We start from the raw sequence: 19167 nt of genomic DNA, 5'->3' as shown, positions 1-19167 counted from the left end.
AAAATAGACCATTACAAATTAAAATATTAATGTCATTAACACCTGTAAAGTTCTTAGCTTGTGAGAAGGAGGGTCGGTAAGACACAAAAAGGGTAATGACATGCATGCTAAAGAGAGCGTGTGGTAACAACGCGACAAGGCTGACTGGATGTCTGTACAGGAATAATAGTATGTGTCAATGCTCAGAGACCTCAAAGAAATCCAGAATGGGTATGTCCTCACTATTCAGATACTTTGAGTTCACTAAATGTTGAAGTTAGTTGGAGAGTACCAAAATGGAACATCTCATAGCAACATCTATGCTATATCCTTGTTGAAAAATGAAATGCTTGTGCAGACCAACAAAGCCAGAACTCACTATTAGGCATTCATTATGAGTGGCAGATTATTTCCGATCCTTGCACAAACATGTGCTAGCGCAGGATCGTTTGCACAAGTACTGGCAAAACGTACACGGGAAGATGCCAAATAAATCCAGGTACATGCCGATTTTGGTTCAGAAAGCTCCAGAATATGCATGTTATTCTCCATTTGGATGATGAAAACTTGAGATAGTAGCTATTTATTGGACCTAATGAATAGGGAACCCTGGGGTATTGTTTTTTCATGATACAGATAAATAGCTGTTTCCCACCAGGCCACTCATAATGATCATGGAGTCCCATCTATTATAACTGGTGGCCATAGGCACATATTGTACAAAAAACAATCAAGCTCTGTGTGTCTCCATACTTGACTGACCAGTCACTATCGAGTGAGAAGTGGCTTTGCAAGACACAAGGAGGCTGATTTCAGGAAATAAAGGAGATCCTATTTGGCTTTACTAATCTCACATTTATGATACAGTAGCCTAATACATTCTGCAATCTTTTTCATTTTCTTTTAAATACAACATGCACAAGAGCCATATTTAAAAAAAGAATCCACTATGACATTCATAATTCGCATTTCCTGTCCATTGGATATATGTCATTGCCCAAATGGTGGATATATAATTACAGTTTTCAATTACATATCTTCTCAAAGTTCTGCTCTCTGAAGGCATCAAATGCAGCAAAAAACATGGCGTCACCAACTTTTGAAATTTTTTAATAATAACGAGGAAGAGATTTGTAGTCAACTTGGCTTTAAGAGACGTAAACAAATGTTATCAGCTCTACATGGGACACGACATAAGGAGAAGGACTAGGCAGACAAGTGTATGCTCTTGGAGGAATCTATTGGCACTGCAATATGAATTATGGGCCATATCTACAACAAAGTAATGCAGCGCGATGCCACAAGCCATTAGGCTGTGCGGCGCTGCATTACTTTCGAAGCAAAGGTATGCGTCATATCTACAACGATATGACGGATCCCTTTGCTCTCCCCTTCACTGGCGCACAATGAGCTGCCATGCACCGATGCAGGCACCCTCGCACAATGGTGCAAGGGTGCCTGCATTGCAGGGATGATTGTTTTTGTGCAAGAAGGGACACTGCACAAAAACAATCAGGAGAGGTGATTTCCTCTTTCTATGCGTGCCGCAGAATGCAGCAAGCATAGAAAGAGGAAAAATCGAGGAGAAATGAAAAATGTCTCCTTGTTGTGCCTCCCTACGCCTCCCATGGGGAGGTGTAGAATTCTGATGCATTTCCAAGTTTACGATTTTTCGTAAATCTGGGAATGTGGCAGAAGCCATTGGTGTTGCATGGGAACACCCATGGCATGCCCCTTTCATGCAAAGTACTGCATGTAAAGGTGCTGTATTTACAAGGACACGAAAAGTCAAGCAGGGTGGCTTTACATGTCCCTGTAAATATGGGGCAGCAAGATGTGCCACCAGTGCATCACAAAAAGTAACTCACCAGCGGCACAAGGGGCTTATAAATAAGCCCCTTACTTTGAGACCTCAATTGTAACAAATCTCTGTAGTCAGTAAAAACTGAGTTTTAAAGTGACCAGGATAACCTACACTCCACAAATAAACACAATTATAAAACGTATCATTTGACATTTGTTGCAGGTAAACTAGGGCACGTGAATCAAGAATTTCACATTGGATCATAGTGAATTGAAACAAGCTTATAGCAGTACTGTGCATTCTCATTCAGAAACGGGATATACATTTTCAGACTCCAGGAATCAGACATAAAACAGCCTCAAATCAATCCGCCCCTCGCTACTGGTCATTTTACCCATTAGCAGTGAAAAAACACAAAACCGGTTTATGAGTGTTTACGCAAATTCTTTTTCTATTGAGAGGAATCACACAAACTTTGTCCTTCACATAATTCGAAACAACATTGCCTTCCAATTCAATGGCTGGCCAACAACTTGACGATATATTTTCATTGGTTTTAGGGTTCTTCTTTTACAAAATATGTATTGGAGATTTTTTTTTAAATTGCACATTTTGATTTCACAGTAATGAGTAAAAGCTACTGAGCAGAGCACAATAGAAATCATAATTAGTCCGTTTGATGTTACAATGGAGGATACTGTTCTTAGTGTGACCGTTCTGTAGGCCATTTTAAGCATGTTTGGCAATTTTAAAAGATGGGTGGTAACAAAATATATCAAATAGTATAATGACAATTTAATAAAAAATAAAAAAGTAAAGAAAGGAACAATCATGTCTCTGTAGAGATATCTGGGATGTTTCTTTGAATTCACAATAAACTATCATGGGAGCATAAACATTTAACCTAAAGCCCCTTTGGACGCATTCTGCTGACAAACAGCATGTCTTGGGAGTACCTTATGAAGGACAACTCAGCTTTAGGTGCCAGACTAATGCTGTTGCTTGTGGGAGACCAGAAGTCACAGAGGCTTGTGAGATGGGCCCATTGGAATGCAGATGTGGAGAACAGGGATTGTTGACTGCTCTTGCCTTCTACAAGCTTAGTGTATCAACTCAAGCCACCTTCTCCTCCAAAGAGAAGTACAGCCAATGACTAATGATTAAGGTGCCATATTTCCTACCCAAAATTAGGAAATCTCATTTTGGGGTTGTCCCTAAGGGCCTCAAAGCACATCTAAGTTTTCAGAATCTAGACCTTGAGAGGGATGCAATTTATTATATTTTTTTAATTATTATTTTTACAACTGTTAAAAAATGTTCACGGTAAAAATAACTCACTATATGATACATATACCCAAACGGTGTGATACTTTATATAATAAAAGATGAAAATAGTCACTTTCCATAATAAAAATAGGTTCTATTTTTTGTTTATTTTACAATATACTTAATATTCTTATCTTCTTGCTCTTCGCTCTGAAAGAAAACAGGTCCCATATTGATACTGTGAGTACTCTGGAGCTTCTTGAAGTTATGGTTGGTAGCAGAATGATTATAAGCATTTTGAGCAGCCACATTCCACAAATCTTTCCAGTTCTTCTGTAAAGGAGGAGCCGTCCAGGCATTGAAACATGTATTTCCGCCGCTTGCTCCTTACAGGCGTACAGCACTGGTCGTTGCTGCAGCTGCCCCGGCATTCCATCCGCGGCACCTTGGATGTTGTTGCACAGGAGGTGTATCCTTGCTGCTTGCGGATGATTTCGCGGATGACTTCACCTTGGCAAAGATCCTCTGCTACACAGTGGGTGAAAGCAAATAAAACGTATTAAAGAAATAATATTTTCTGTGAACGACAATACAAAGATATTATTGAAAATGAGCCATTTTAGAGTGCGCTTGTTGTGTTTAGCTATACTGGCCTATAACCAGGGCCACAGGAATTAAGTGATTCTGCGGCTGTAGCTTTTTCACATAATTATGGAATTGTCGCATTTGCCACATAATCCATCACCTGTTGCATAATCTTCGGATTTTAACAAAATGAAAGTTGTTTTATAGCTCAAACGGATCAAATCGTATTAAAAACGCAGCGACATATCTTCCCATACAGTGGAAGGCCCTTCACAACGGTTAACTGGTCAACTTTCAGTCACTTATTTCTGCGTTTGGTAGTTACACTAGTACTAATGAGGTAAAATATTTGCCCAAACAGTTTTACCATGTGGAAAAATTACAAAATAATGAAATAATACTATCAAAAAATGTGCCCGCATAATTTGCCTTTTCTTACTGCATAATTTAGTAAGCCCTGCTATATGTTGCTGTTTTATTCTAAATCACAGACTACTTTATACTGGCAACATGCCAAGCATAAGCAGCAAATACTGGCGCACTGAAGGTCATACAAAAAATCTAACTTCACCATCTAACTTCAAGACCACGACTCAGGCCCCAGTCTTGACTACACCAGTTTGTGGGAATGCTCTTGGGCATCACCTTGGTATAGTTCCTGCCACTAATTGCTGCCGCCTGTTGGTTAAGGATCATTTTGGTTTGACAATATCACCCTCAGACATATCCTCTCTTCATTAACTCCCTGTGTAACCGAGGCATCTCTGTAATTACCTGGTTTAAAAGAGCCAGTACTCACACTCCCCTCACTGTCTTGTTCAGAAGCTGACCAGGTTGGGAGAGCAGCATTCTCTCCACAGCATTAGGGAAGTGTGGCTGGAGACTTTGGGGCAGATTTATGAAGGCCTTGCGCCGCCGGTGCGTCACTTTTTCCCATGTTAAAAATGACGCACCGGCGGCGCAAGGCCTTCATAAATCTGCCCCTTTAGATTTAAAAAACAAACAGTGACCTGTGGCTCAATAATGATCAGGATATGAGAGTTTGGAACTCTATTCCTCCAGAATGTCATCTAAATGGATGCCTCTTTACAGAGATAATATACTCCTGTTTCCTTTCTCTAATCCTATGCCCTTTCCTACTACATTTACTGTCTTCCGTTGGGCACATTCTGTTATGTATGCTCTATTTAAAATCCATACGATATTTACATGCATATTTTTACTTCTGATTATCCTATTCTTGCTTGTACACAGATCTGATGTCCTTTCGTGCCTTGATTGCACAAAATAAGACTGCAAAAATAACAAAATACACTGGCCTGTCTTCCACACAGGTGCGATCCACTTTGCTATACGATTACCATGATGAAATATTTGAAGTTCTCATTTATTGTGTCAAATTGTGTGATGCACGGATACACATTAACTACTTGACTCTACATACAGACACTATTACCCATATATTTAGACAATAGGACACTGTGGGTGCAGTTTTCTATTACATTGATTTTAGTGTTATTGTAAGAGATTTGTATCACCCACACTATGGAATGAGTTGTGTATTTTCCGGTCTGCGTACAGGGTATGTTTGTGACTGCATAGGTGATGGGTTGGTTTAAGAAGTGGGGGGCAGGTAGCTAGTGAATTTGAGAGTCACGTATTCATAGGCAGTCAGGACTGAAGACCTAGGGTCTTGGCACACTGGAGAGGCAGGACTTCGAGTGAGCGAGTTTACAACACTATTTTGGGAGTTGAAATTACAATGCCTCAATCTCTTGTTGCTATGTATTTGTTCAAGGTCACGTTACTAAGGTTGTACTTCCTTTGGGAAGATTCTCAGCCTATGGGATTCATCTGTTGCAGAACACAACTGTGTATAGATTCATCCTTGCACAAAGACCAGTGGCTCACAGTGAGGAGAAGAGCATAGGCAGAGACCACATGGGCCACCTACACTACCTACATGGGCTTTGACTTCAGGAAGTGTCTGTATAAGAAGCTAGATAGGGATTTTGTTTCGTGATCCCCTTGTACGTCACAAGAAGATTGAAAAGAAAGTTTGTCTCTAAAAAACATGATGCTGAGGAAATGATGTTCAAATGTCTAAGATAATGAAGGTAAAGTAATGATGCTACAAGGAGTAGTGTAGAGGGAAAGACTACCATGGACCCTTCTAAATACACAATTATTGTCTTAAGTAATATAGAGCAGATGATTTGAGTCAGAGAAGAACACAGATTAGCATCATGAAGAAACGAACAGTGCATCTGCATTTCAGGTCTAGCAGGCACACCCACTGTTCATCAGGGCCTGTTAAGAGGTCAATTTTAGAAGTCCAAGCTTGTGTGAACAATGTGACAACAAAACCTGTGCTGCCACCAAAAGCAGAAGGCATGGCCTCAGTTACATTTTGTAAATGAGCACTACTTAAGAACAGACACTATATTTGGCAGTGAAAACAATGCCCGCAATTAGAACGTGATTTAACATGAAGGTGTTTCCTGGCTTGGGTGTGATGTTGATGCTATCAAATTTCCAACATAAATAAAAGAACAAATACAAGCATGCTGCCAAAGTTGCAATGGCAGGTCAACACCCTTTTATAAAAAAAATGGGTGTTGTGAGGACATGATGGGAGTTGCCGGGATCCCAAATGAGTAAAGCGTGGAACAGATTTTATGTATGTAGGCCACATAATTCTGTACACTCCAATGGCTACAAATGCCAAAGCATCATGGGTAATCTATGCTCTTCAAAAGGTAGGCTGGTACTGATTTGAGGCCAAAAAGTAATTCTAGGGAGCTAGGTTTATACTTCAATGTATGTATATGGTATTTCCATAAAGTGAACATAGCCAAAAGGCAAGTTTGTGCTATATTATATTGTTTAATTATTTATATTTTTGTATATTGATACATAGGTATTATCATCTATATCTAACTTTATCACCAAGATCCAGCCACGAAGGGTGACAAATAATGGGTTAGGCACTCTGCTCGAGAGTGTGATTGTTGAAGCTTTTGGCAGTGTTTGAGGTGCAAAACGACAAGAATATCCGGATGTATTACGTTACAACGCGAGATATTACAACGCATTCAGTTACAACGCATTTTTTACAACGCAGGATCCATTACATCGCATGCCTTTACAACGCATGACATTACATAGCAGATGCTATTACAACGCATGCCATTACAATGTAAGTATAGGTAAGTATATTATTTTTTTTTTAAATGTAAGTAATTTAAATTTAATGTAATAAATAAATTAAAACATTTTTAAATAATTATTTAGTACATATATTACTTTAAATTTATTTTTAAAAGAACTTTTAATAAAGAACTATTTTTAATAAATAATAAAATTATTAAAATTAATTTTGTTAATTAAAATAAAAGATTGTATTTTAAAACTAAACCCTAAAAAAAAACCCTGTACCCCAAAACCCAAACCCAGCCCTGAACCCTAAAAATACCCCTGTACCCCAAAACCCAAACCCAGCCCTGAACCCTAAAAATACCCCTGTACCCCAAAACCCAAACCCAACCCTGAAACCTAAAAATACCCCTGTACCCCAAAACTCAAACCCAACCCTGAAACCTAAAAATACCCCTGTACCCCAAAACCCAAACCCAACCCTGAAACCTAAAAATACCCCTGTACCCCAAAACCCAAACCCAGCCCTGAAACCTAAAAATACCCCTGTACCCCAAAACCCAAACCCAGCCCTGAAACCTAAAAATACCCCTGTACCCCAAAACCCAAACCCAGCCCTGAAACCTAAAAATACCCCTGTACCCCAAAACCCAAACCCAACCCTGAAACCTAAAAATACCCCTGTACCCCAAAACCCAAACCCAACCCTGAAACTTAAAAATACCCCTGTACCCCAAAACCCAAACCCAACCCTGAAACCTAAAAATACCCCTGTACCTCAAAACCCAAACCCAACCCTGAAACCTAAAAATACCCCTGTACCCCAAAACCCAAACCCAACCCTGAAACCTAAAAATACCCCTGTACCCAAAAACCCAAACCCAGCCCTGAAACCTAAAAATACCCCTGTACCCCAAAACCCAAACCCAGCCCTGAAACCTAAAAATACCCCTGTACCCCAAAACCCAAACCCAACCCTGAAACCTAAAAATACCCCTGTACCCCAAAACCCAACCCTGAAACTTAAAAATACCCCTGTACCCCAAAAACCAAACCCAACCCTGAAACCTAAAAATACCCCTGTACCCCAAAACTCAAACCCAACCCTGAAACCTAAAAATACCCCTGTACCCCAAAACCCAAACCCAACCCTGAAACCTAAAAATACCCCTGTACCCCAAAACCCAAACCCAGCCCTGAAACCTAAAAATACCCCTGTACCCCAAAACCCAAACCCAGCCCTGAAACCTAAAAATACCCCTGTACCCCAAAACCCAAACCCAACCCTGAAACCTAAAAATACCCCTGTACCCCAAAACCCAAACCCAACCCTGAAACTTAAAAATACCCCTGTACCACAAAAACCAAACCCAACCCTGAAACCTAAAAATACCCCTGTACCCCAAAACCCAAACCCAACCCTGAAACCTAAAAATACCCCTGTACCCCAAAACCCAAACCCATTATAAAAAACATAAATTAATATATTTATTTATTTTTAATATTAATTAAATTAATTAAATAATGTTAAATAAAATATAAAATAAAATTATATACTTACCTATACTTACGTTGTAATGGCATGCGTTGTAATAGCATCTGCTATGTAATGTCATGCGTTGTAAAGGCATGCGATGTAATGGATCCAGCGTTGTAAAAGTTGCGTTGTAATAGAAGTGTGTTGTAAAAGTTGCGATGTAACGGCTGTTTCCCGAATATCCTAATGTACTAGGATTTATACAGAGTATTATTTGATGCACATAGCCTAACTTCTCTGAAGTACACACAAATAACATATGGATCACACTTTTCTGACGTTCACCTGGGGCCCATTTCCTCACTTGAGTTCATAATGAATAACTTGGAGTTTCTTTAACTATTTTGCCAGACACTACTCACAAATACAGCCCACAGTAAGACTCTGGTCCCTGTGGTGCTATGTCCCCTTTTAGATCGAGGTCTACCAGACAGCACAGCTGTCTGGTTTGCTAACAACATCTTGGAGACTTTCGGAACGCTTCACTATTTTGCCCATTGCTTACCATTGGCTTTCTGGTTTGTAACTCACTTTTACTTGCTTTCTATTTCCTGGCTCGATTTGTTTTAGGCTGTCCAGCTTGAGTTTATCCCTTCCCTTGCCCCAACCATTTTTACTGTATTCTTCCACCAACACTGGATTTCTATAATCAGCGCACATTTGCTGTACATTAAAAGACAGGGGTCAAATGTTAGGCTCTGTCTTCCAAGGAGCTTGGTGTTTACTTTTCTTTCTCTGACTTTACAGTGAGAGTATTTATGTGACAATCATGCTGGCTACTGGGGGAGTGCTTGAGAAAGGCTGTACGATGTTATATTTTTTCTAGCATACAACAAATCTTAAAAGTATGAAAAAGAAATGTGCAGATATCTCAGAATATATCAGAATTAGAAAAGCACACATAAAGCACATTTTGTGGAAATTCTGAAGTGTATTGGAAACAAATATTTTAATACAATCAAAACAAATCAATAAACTGGGTGATGACATTTCCACACATTGTCGTTTTATGCGCTGTATGCTTTTATCAGTCAAACTAATTCTTTGCCAATGTAATTATCATTTCAATTGAGGATATGTTGTCTGTAATAGCAGTGAACTACCACATTATGCGTTTTCCACCATACACCACTCCACTCTACATCATTCCACACTACAACACTCCATGCCACTCCACCCTGTTTCACTTCACTCTACTCCTCTGTGCTCTACATCACTCTACTCTATGTCAATGCACTCTGCCTCACAGTACTCCACTATGCACCAAGGCAATCTTTGCCACTGAACTCTACACCAATCTGCGCCACTCAACTGTATGCCACTCTACTCTGCATCGCTGCACTCATGCTACTGCACTGTACATCAATGCACTCTATGCTGTACCACTCCACTCTACACCACTGCACTATATGCCAATCCAATCTACTTTGCACTCTATGCCACTGTACTCTACCATGCACCACTCCGCTCTGCATGGCTCCACTCTGCACCACTCCACTCTGCACCACTCCACTCTATGCCAATGCACTATACACCACTTTACACAAAACTAATGCACTCTATTTCACTGCACTCTATGTCAATCTTCTCTGTACCACTGTACTCTATGACACTATGCTCTACTCTGCAACACTTTACGCGACTGCACTCTGCGCTATTGTACTTTACATCACTGCAAGCTGTGCCACTCTGTTCAACTCTGCACCACTGTACTCTGAGCCATTTCTCTCTAAGCTATTCTACTCTGCACCAACACTCTATGCTACTGCACCCTACGTTAACTACTATGCACCACTGCACTCTATGCCACCGTTTCTGCACCACTGTCACTGCACCATACGCTAACCACTCACACCACTGCAATCCATGCCACTGTACTCTGCACCTCATTACACCACTGCACTCTACATCAACTACTCTGCAGCACTGCACTCTACAGCACTGCACTCTGCGCTAAAAACTCGGCACCGTTGCACTCTACGCTACTATACTCTGCAGCCCTTCATGCCACTGCAGTCTATGCTGTGCCTCTGCCCCCTTAGTCACTCTGTTCTACTCTACGCTACTAGGATTTACACCACTGCACCACTCTACTCTACCCCACTCTACTGCACTCTATGCCTCTACACTTTGCATCACTCTATGACACGCTAATCTGTTCCGCACCACTGCACTCCATGTTACTCTACTGTACACCTCTGCACTCTATCCTGCACCACTCTACTCTACCCTGAACCATTCCACTTCACTTAATCAATCAAGTAATATTTGTAGAGCGCAAAGATACTCTACAGAATGCCCCAGTGGTAAAGGCTCATGACCCCTGCTCCAACAAATAAATTATAAGGCACAGTTAAACAGCCAGGTTTTTAGGCTAGGCTTAAGGAAACCTTCATCTTTAGCAGCATGCAAGTATAGAAGAAAAGGGCTCCAGAAAGAAGTGGCCATAGCAGAGAAAGAGGTACTTCCCCATTTCTTTTTCTTGGTTTTTGGCACCACAGCCAGCAGTGCATCCCAAGAGCAAAGAGTTATTGCTGGATGATAATAAGTGGCCCATCAAAGGCTCTATGGGCCAACGCCAGTCTCTTGAACTTCGCCCTCTCCCAAATTGTCAGCCTTTGTAATTCTTTGAGAAGAGCATGAGTTGAAATGTTTTCCGGAATATTTAAAGGAAGCCAGGCTGCAGCATTCTGTACCAACTGGAGTCTCTGAAGTTGGTATAATGGGAGACCCTAGTATAAGGCACTGGCATAGTCAAGTCAAGAAGATATGAGGGCATAAACAACCATCTTTTAGTAGTGTGAGGAAAGCAGGAACTGTGGAGGAGGAGCATAGCTAGGCTAAAATTCACTGCCCCAAGAAGTGGGAAAGATTAAAAAACTAGGATTTTCATTCGAATTGGTGTTGCACTGGAGATTACTCCAGTGCATCCACTGAAATACCATTGACAAACACGCTTGAAATCTGTTCTGGGCGTTAAAGATATTACTGTCCCAGATTAGAAGAATCTGTGTGTTGTCAGTAAGCATGGGCGGATTTTGCGGATCCACGATTCGCGGATTTGCGTATTCACGGATCGTGGATCCGCAAAATCCGCCGATTTTGCGGATTTTGCGGATCGGCGGATTTGGGGCGGGGCTTCCATGCGAGTGCACATGCCTCTTGGCCAGGCCTGGAGTGAGTTCCCTGGTGCTTTCAAACATAACAACATGACTCTGAGCCAGGCCTGGAGTGAGTTCCCTGGTGCTTTCAAACATAACAACATGACTCTGAGCCAGGCCTGGAGTGAGTTCCCTGGTGCTTTCAAACATAACAACATGACTCTGAGACAGGCCTGGAGTGAGTTCCCTGGTGCTTTCAAACATAACAACATGACTCTGAGACAGGCCTCGAGTAAATTTTCCAGTACTTTCAATACTCCCAAGTTAGTTTGATTTGGGAGGCCCAATGCCACCTCACTGGGTTATGGAGCAGTGTGAGGCAGAGACTAGTTATGTGTTGTGTTTGCACATGCATGAGGGAGGGCTAATTACCAAAAACACTGGCGTCCCTCCTGACCACATTTGGGATTCTGGACGCATCACTTGGCCTTCCTGTACCTCGGTTCCGTTATCTGATAAAATCGGATGTGGCTGGAAGCTGCGTGCCTGGAATAATGTTGCTTGGTGTGGATGGACTTCAACGTGTTATGTGCATTAATTATGCGGTACTCATGTGGGTGAAAGGCTGGGCCTACCCATCGCGGTTCAGTGCGCACAGTCAGATGAGCAGAGCTCCGTGGCAGGTGCCTTAATATACAGCGCTTGCGTAGTACGTCACCCAATCCGGGGATATTCGAAGAATGCTCTTGTTTTAAAGTGCACGTTTTGGAACAATAAACGCACAAGTAGCGATGCCAGTCCGGGGAATAAGAGGCAGCGAGAGACTGGCCCGGATGGGCGCCGCGGGGCATCTTTAGTGCCTTCCCCGGCAACACAATATCCCGGGAGGAAAGCGCTGATGCCAGCACGCTGGCCCTCCGGGAGCAGAGGGTATTTCTCTGTCCCTGATGCCTCTTGTGTGTAGAAAAGGTCAGAGACCGATCAGTGCCAGAAAGAACCCTGCCCTTCATATTTATTCAAGAAGACGCCACCGTTTTGTGCCATACCTCTACTCAACTGGAGTACTTTCTACTGGATAATCAGTAAGTGCTACCTCATTGGGTAAATGTATAGTGCTTTTACTACACTACAGCTGCCGAAAGTGCCAGAGAGTTGTCTACAGCGACCAGGTGTGTGTTACTATGCAATCGCGCCGAAGGGTGCAGGGGTCCCTTGAGTGAGCTTAAGCTACTATAGTGGGTAAATGGCGGGAAGACGGTGCACACCACGAGTGTGTGGGCGGGGCCAAACGGACGAGGCTTCCATGCGAGTGCACATGCCTCTTGTGTGTAGAAAAGGGCAGAGACCGATCAGAGCAGCAGATGAAGATATAGAAGCTCCAGGCCACAGGAACAGCACGAGGATTGCGCTCGTGAAAGTCAAGGATGCAAAGGCCTCTGTCCAGCATCACAGCCGATTTTACATCTGCCCAGCCTTGACAACGCTCACGATTGTTTTGTGGGCGGATGAATGAGTCACGGAATTTAAGCTTCAAATAGGGCACAAAATTAGCTTCAACAGGAAGCTCGATTAGATACAATAAAGCAGATGCACGAGCGCCTGCTTGATTTTATCTATTCGTGCTTCCTGTTGAAGCTAATTTAGTAACTATTTTACGATGGCGCTGGCAGCTTGCCGGCGCCATCGTAAATTAGTAACAACAACAGGCCAGGAAGGCTTGAACTTTTGGCCTCGGAGTCCGCCGCTCGCGGATTGCGAATTTTCGGTAAATTCGCGAGAGTTCGCGGATCGAGGATTTACCGAAAATCCGCGAAATCCGCGAGCGTAGCGGATTTTGCGCTCATACTTAGTTGTCAGCCAATGAGACCACCTGCATGCCAAAAGATTCCACCAGGACTGCCAAAGGAGTCAAATAGACATTGAACAAAGCTGGACTTAACGCAGAATCCTGAGGAACACCAAATGTTAAAAGTTTGGAGTCAGAGGCAAATGGAAACATACAAACTGATTGATATCTGTTTAACAGAAAAGAGGCAAACCCTCTGAGAGAACACCAGGCCAAAGTGGCCCCACCTATCCAGATTTCCCTTAGATTTTGCAACATGATAGGATGGGAAACTATATCAAACGCCACGGACAAATCTAATAACAATAGAGCTACTTGCTTTCCATTATCCACTGCAATTCAGAGACCCCTACCAGAGTGGATTCAGTGCTGTGTCCGGGCAAAAGCGTGCTGCAGCAGGTTAGAGTCCAAATACCTAGATAGTTGGGCATTGATCAGTTTCTCAAGAATCTTCCAAAAAGCTGCAAAAAATGAGATCGACCTATAATTGGCTAAGATAGCGTAATCAACTTTGCCTTTTCCTACAGCTAGGGACAGTGGACTGGTGTAAACAGTCATTTGGAAGACTAACAAGAATGGGATTAATGGCCTAATAATTGGCCACCATTATATGAGGGGGGAAGGATCATCAGAGGAGCCCGATTTGCAGGATTCAAGGGCTTTCTCAGAGTCCGCCAGCTTTATGGTGGTAAATTCTGACAAAGAGCAAGGGCATAATGTTAGAGCTGTCAAAGACTGATCCCCTAACCTATTGGTATCAACATTTCTCTACTCTAAAACAATCAACTCTATGCCACTACACTCTACTCTGCACCAGTCAACCCTACGGCAGTACACTCTATGCCACTCTAGTCTACATCACTGCTCTCTATCCAATGCACTCTACATCACTTTACGCAAAACCAATGCAATCTACACCAATCTACTCTGCACCACTGCACTTCATGCCACTTTACTCTAGGCCACTTTACAACACTGCACTCTACGATACTCGATTCTATGATGCTCTACTCCATTAAACTTTACTCTGTGCTAAGTCACCCAACTCTACAACACTCTACTCTACAACACTACTCTACAACGTTCTACACAACTCTGTGCCACGCTACTCCACTCTACTCTACGACACACTACTCCACTCCACTCTACGCCACTCCACTCTACAACACTCTACTCAACTCTGTCATTCCCATCTCCTACACTACTCCACTCTATGCCATTCTACAACAATCTACTCTGCTCTACGCAACAGCCTGAACTCTAATCTACACCACTCCACAACACTTTATGCCACTCTATTCTACGCCACTCGACTATACTCCATTCTATTCCCTTCCACTCAACTCCATCAACGACACTTCACAATACTTCACTCCACTCCACGCTACTAAACTCAACTCTACACCAAGTCACACCACTCTATGCCACTCCTCGCCACTCTATAACACTACACTCTACTCCACTTTATGACATTCCATTCCACACCTCTCCCTTACTCCACAAACTTTTAGCCATGCTCAACAGCATTCACGCTGGTGTTCAACATGCCTAAAACATATTAGCAAAGCCAATAGCTCTTGCATAGGCAAGACCGATTGGCCTTGCCATTGCTCGTTTAAAAATGCTCTTTGTCTTTAACCTTATCACACAAATGTCTCTTGATTTATAACATTTAAAATTCTTTGCTCTGAGGCATGTGTTGATAAACCCACAGGCCACTCCATTTATTTTTGTTTAAACTAGTTAAATACATCCTAAATTGAAAGATAGGTAAGTGGGTGTGTGTGTGCGCGCATGTGTTTTTATTATGAGTTTATGATGCCTACAGGACAGCTAAAGTTGTCTCTTGGCCAGGTGTAATGACCTGAAGGAATATTGCTACTTTCCAGTGAAACATGTGAGTCTTTAGATCATGTAGGTTTGTATAATGATTTTTTGATTTTTCAGGCAAACACCTAAGCAATCAGCTATAGGAACTATGGTGCACTCACCTTGGTCGCAGTGTTCTCCTCTGAAGCTGGGATCACATTCACAGTACGGCTCACCCCGGTCTGAAAGTTTACACTGCCCGTGGACACATTTCATATTTTGGCAAGCAGTGAAGGTGCTGTTCCTGTTTTCACAATACTTGCCACTGTATCCCTCCGTACACTTGCAAACATATGCAATCTTGTCAGCCGCACACTTCCCGTGAACACACCTGAAATGAGAAAAGTATTAAACTTAAAGGGGATCCTATACTTGTCAATTTCATTTAGTTACTAAATAACACAAATAAATAAGGAGATATTTTCATCTTCCTAAAGAAATTATTTTAATTGTCACCGTTGTCTATAAGGATATAAACTATATTGCAGCTGTTGGTAAAAGGCCCACATTTCTGACCCAAAAAACTTTGGGGCTTATTTACAAGCCACTTGCGCTGCTGGTGCGTCACATATAACATGGGAAATAGTGGTGTACCGGCGGTGCAAGGGGCATGTAAATAAACCCCTTTGTATCTCATAGCAGTGTTCGACTAGAACATCATGATACCTTGTTAAAGGTTGCCCACCGATATGTTGCCAAGTAGTCACATAAATTACGGGACCACGGTAGGTTGGTATTATTTGAAAGGATTTATAAGCCACATTAAACATTCTCTTAAATGCTCTATATTATATAATGTTGCCGTAGCCAGTGCCTTAACATGATGATCCATACGAATACCTTTGATATTCATCAGCAGAATTAAGCGATAGTGACACTAAGAAGATATGTTGTCTTCTTGTATAGCTTGATGCCCTACTTTCCAGATGGTAATATTTTGACACTCCTTCATCCTTATGATATTATTGTCAAGGAATTGCTTTGCCTCCCTCCACCTGTACTCAGAGTTGGTTTGCCTGCCTTATGGAACACAACACTGATGCTCTCTCTCGCCATGTTGGGACTTACATACATTGATTGATTCTAAAACCCAGGCACGTGTGTGAGTTGACATATCAAAGGAATAGAGCTACTTGTCCATGCAAAAAAACAAATGAAATACCTTCCTATAGAAACACCATTCAGTAGTAAGTAAATACAAATTCTTCCATGATCAGCCTAGACTCTAAAATGTCAAAAGTGAGAAAGGTGTTTAATAGAAGCTGCTATGTATGAATATCGGGTTGCAAAATACTGGTTGCAAATTGCGATAAATATTTTTGCTGCCATTGAAGGGGCCTTATTCACAAAGGTAAACATACACTTTTGGTGTAAGTTTACTATTTGTTGGTGTTCAAAAACTTCAGGTGTAGTGTTACTTGTAGTATTTTATGACTGCAGAGACTGCCTAATCGTTTAATGTGTAGAGTTCTCAACAATCATTAAAATATTACAAGTAAAAATACACTTGTAGTTTGTGAAGGGCAAAAAAAGAATACGCATACACCAAAAGTGCAAGTTTACCTTTGAGAATAAGTCCTAGAATTTTAATGAAGCAACCAATGACGGTTCTTAAAAATCTGAATTGTAGTGGATCACAATCCAACCTACCTCATGAATATAATAACAAGGTAGGTCACAAATTGTGACTCACTGCAATTGGAGACCATCGCAGGGATGTCTGTGAATGCCTTTAAATAAAGAAAACTTTTGTATAGCATATTTGCCTTAAGACAGTTTAAATAAAGTTTTCTTTTTTTCCAAAGTTTAAGAGGAGACAATGCTTTAATTCGGCATTTGCGACAGCTAAAATGCTTTTCCTTATGTACTACCATTTTATGAGTCGGAAAAGTTATTACAACTCTTAAAATGGGAATTAGAATAGAAACCAATTCAGTATCTGAAAGGAGCATTTGAAGGTATCCTTTCCAAATACTGATTGAAATGTGATGCACAAATGTTTTGCAAATGAAATCTGGTCACAAAACATTGATATTTTATCGACACCAGGTGTTAATGCATTCGCAAAAGGGAAGGGATCCCTTTTAGGCTCCCATCGGCATTGCAAATATAAAACAAAGTGTGTTTAAGACTTGTTATACGCAGTCCCATTTCCTTTAAGGAAAATGGGCTGCATTTAAAATAAACTTTAACTTTATTGAAATGCAATCACAGACATGATGGTCTGCAGGCCAACATCCTTGTGATGGACTCCAATCATGTATGTATGTATTAAGTATTTGTAAAGCGCACTGTGACCACAATGGTACCCTGCGCTCACTAGACCACTATGTGAGGGAATCGGCTGAGGTGAATCTGAGGAGCTAAGCCTGACTGTTAGTGAGGAAAGAGCCAAGTTTTAAAAGACTTTCTGAACTGCAGCAGGTCAGTTTGAGATCTTAGCGGGGCTGGCAGGTTATTCCATATATGAGCTGCTTTTGCCGTAAAGTCACGTCCTCCTAGTCGGATTTTTTGAATCTATATTCTTGGACATATCTACATGTAGCTGATCGGTGGGGTCTACCAGGTGTGTATTTTCTTAGTCTGGCTTGGAAAGGTTTTGGTCTTTTATTGTGTAGTGCCTTGTGCACAATACAGAGTGATTTGAATGTAATCCTCTGTTTAATAGGCAGCCAATGAAGATCTCAAAGGGCATTTGTAGCAGAAGAGTGTTAGGGTCTGTTTAGTGTTAGCTTTGCTATGACTATCTGGATGAGTTCCAACTTCTTTAGTAAAAAGCTGGAAGCTCCAAATAAGAGGGCACTACAATAGTCCAACCTACTTAATATGACAACTCTAGAAATCAATGATCTAGCTGGGAGATCAAGCAGTGGGAATAGCTTTCTGAGGGAGCGAATCAGTGCGAAGCAGGTCCCAGTAATTCCATTCACTTGCTTTTCCATAGAGAGGCCTTCATCTATAACTACCCCCAGGTTTCGTACCGCAGTTGAGTTGCCCAACTGGGTTTCCATGGGCAAAGGCCAGAAATTAGGGGGGAAGGATGTAGGAATTTTGCTAAAGGACAGCAAAGGAGCTCCATTTTACTTCCGTTCATCTTAAGTGAGTTTGTGTTCATCCAATTAAATATATCCAGAATACAAGCCTGAAAGTTGCAATGAGTGTCAGCCTGATCTTTGTTTAATGATAAAATCAAATGGGCGTCGGCTGCATAATTAATCAGCTTCATCTTGTGGGACTTAATAAGGAAGATTAAAGGTTTTATATAAATATTGAATAAAATTAGGCTAAGAGAAGAGCCCTGGGGGATGCCACTTGAAGTCGTTCTGAATGTAAAAAAGAAATGGGGGCACAGATACAACCTGACAGCAACTAGTCAGATAGGATTTTAGCTAGTTTAACATCGGGCCACCGACACCCACTGAAATAAGTCTGGACAGAAGAGTGCAGTGGTTAAACATGTCAAATTCGGCTGAGAAATCGAGGAGGACCAGTAAAACTGGTTGCCCATTGTCTGTTATCCTACGTATATCGTCAGTAGCACAGATCAGTGCAGTCTCGGTTCCATGACGGGGACGAAAGCCAAATTGCTCTTCTTCTAGCCATGCATAGTCCTCTAGTAATTGCTACAGGATTGTACTGACATAACGCTCTAGGATTTTTATTGGGAAGGGTAGAAGGGAGATAGGTCTAAAATGAGCTAGATGTGATGGGTCAGCCAAGGCTTTTTTCAACAGCAGCTTCACTATAGCTTTTTTCCAACAGTCAGTCACTGTCTCAGTTTCAAGGGAGTGTGAACTGAGTTGTAAGAGAGGGCCTGATCATAATGAGTTGGACTTTGCGAACTACCTCACTAATATTCATGAGCTGGGTAAACCCACTAAAACTTGAATTTTTAAAAATCGACCTACAAGTACATAGGTCGATTCATAAAAATCTTTACTGGACACAAAAACATTGGTTGCAGTTTGTGACCAGTATTTTGCAACCAAATGCTCATACATATAGCCCTTTGTTATTCTCGTTT

At 41.6% G+C, this 19167-nt stretch overlaps 1 protein-coding gene across 4 annotated transcripts in view; it reads right to left on the bottom strand.

Annotated features, from left to right (window-relative positions):
* Positions 1 to 2206: 2206 nt before the first annotated feature.
* The window catches only part of SLIT3 (slit guidance ligand 3), a 1039834-nt gene continuing 1022873 nt past the window's right edge, over positions 2207 to 19167 (bottom strand). For all 4 annotated transcript variants that reach the window (XM_078653381.1, XM_078653382.1, XM_078653384.1 and 1 more), the window contains 2 exons: positions 15266 to 15474; positions 2207 to 3577 (listed from right to left, as the gene is read on the bottom strand). In XM_078653381.1, the coding sequence (XP_078509507.1) occupies positions 3336 to 3577; positions 15266 to 15474 (451 nt within the window). In that variant the 3' untranslated portion in view covers positions 2207 to 3335. The remainder of the gene's footprint in view (positions 3578 to 15265; positions 15475 to 19167) is intronic.

This window comes from Lissotriton helveticus, chromosome 7 (assembly GCF_964261635.1).
Source record: "Lissotriton helveticus chromosome 7, aLisHel1.1, whole genome shotgun sequence".
NCBI lineage: Eukaryota > Metazoa > Chordata > Amphibia > Caudata > Salamandridae > Lissotriton > Lissotriton helveticus.
The sequence above is the reverse complement of the archived record's forward strand: the minus strand, read 5'-3'. Positions and strand labels throughout refer to the sequence as shown.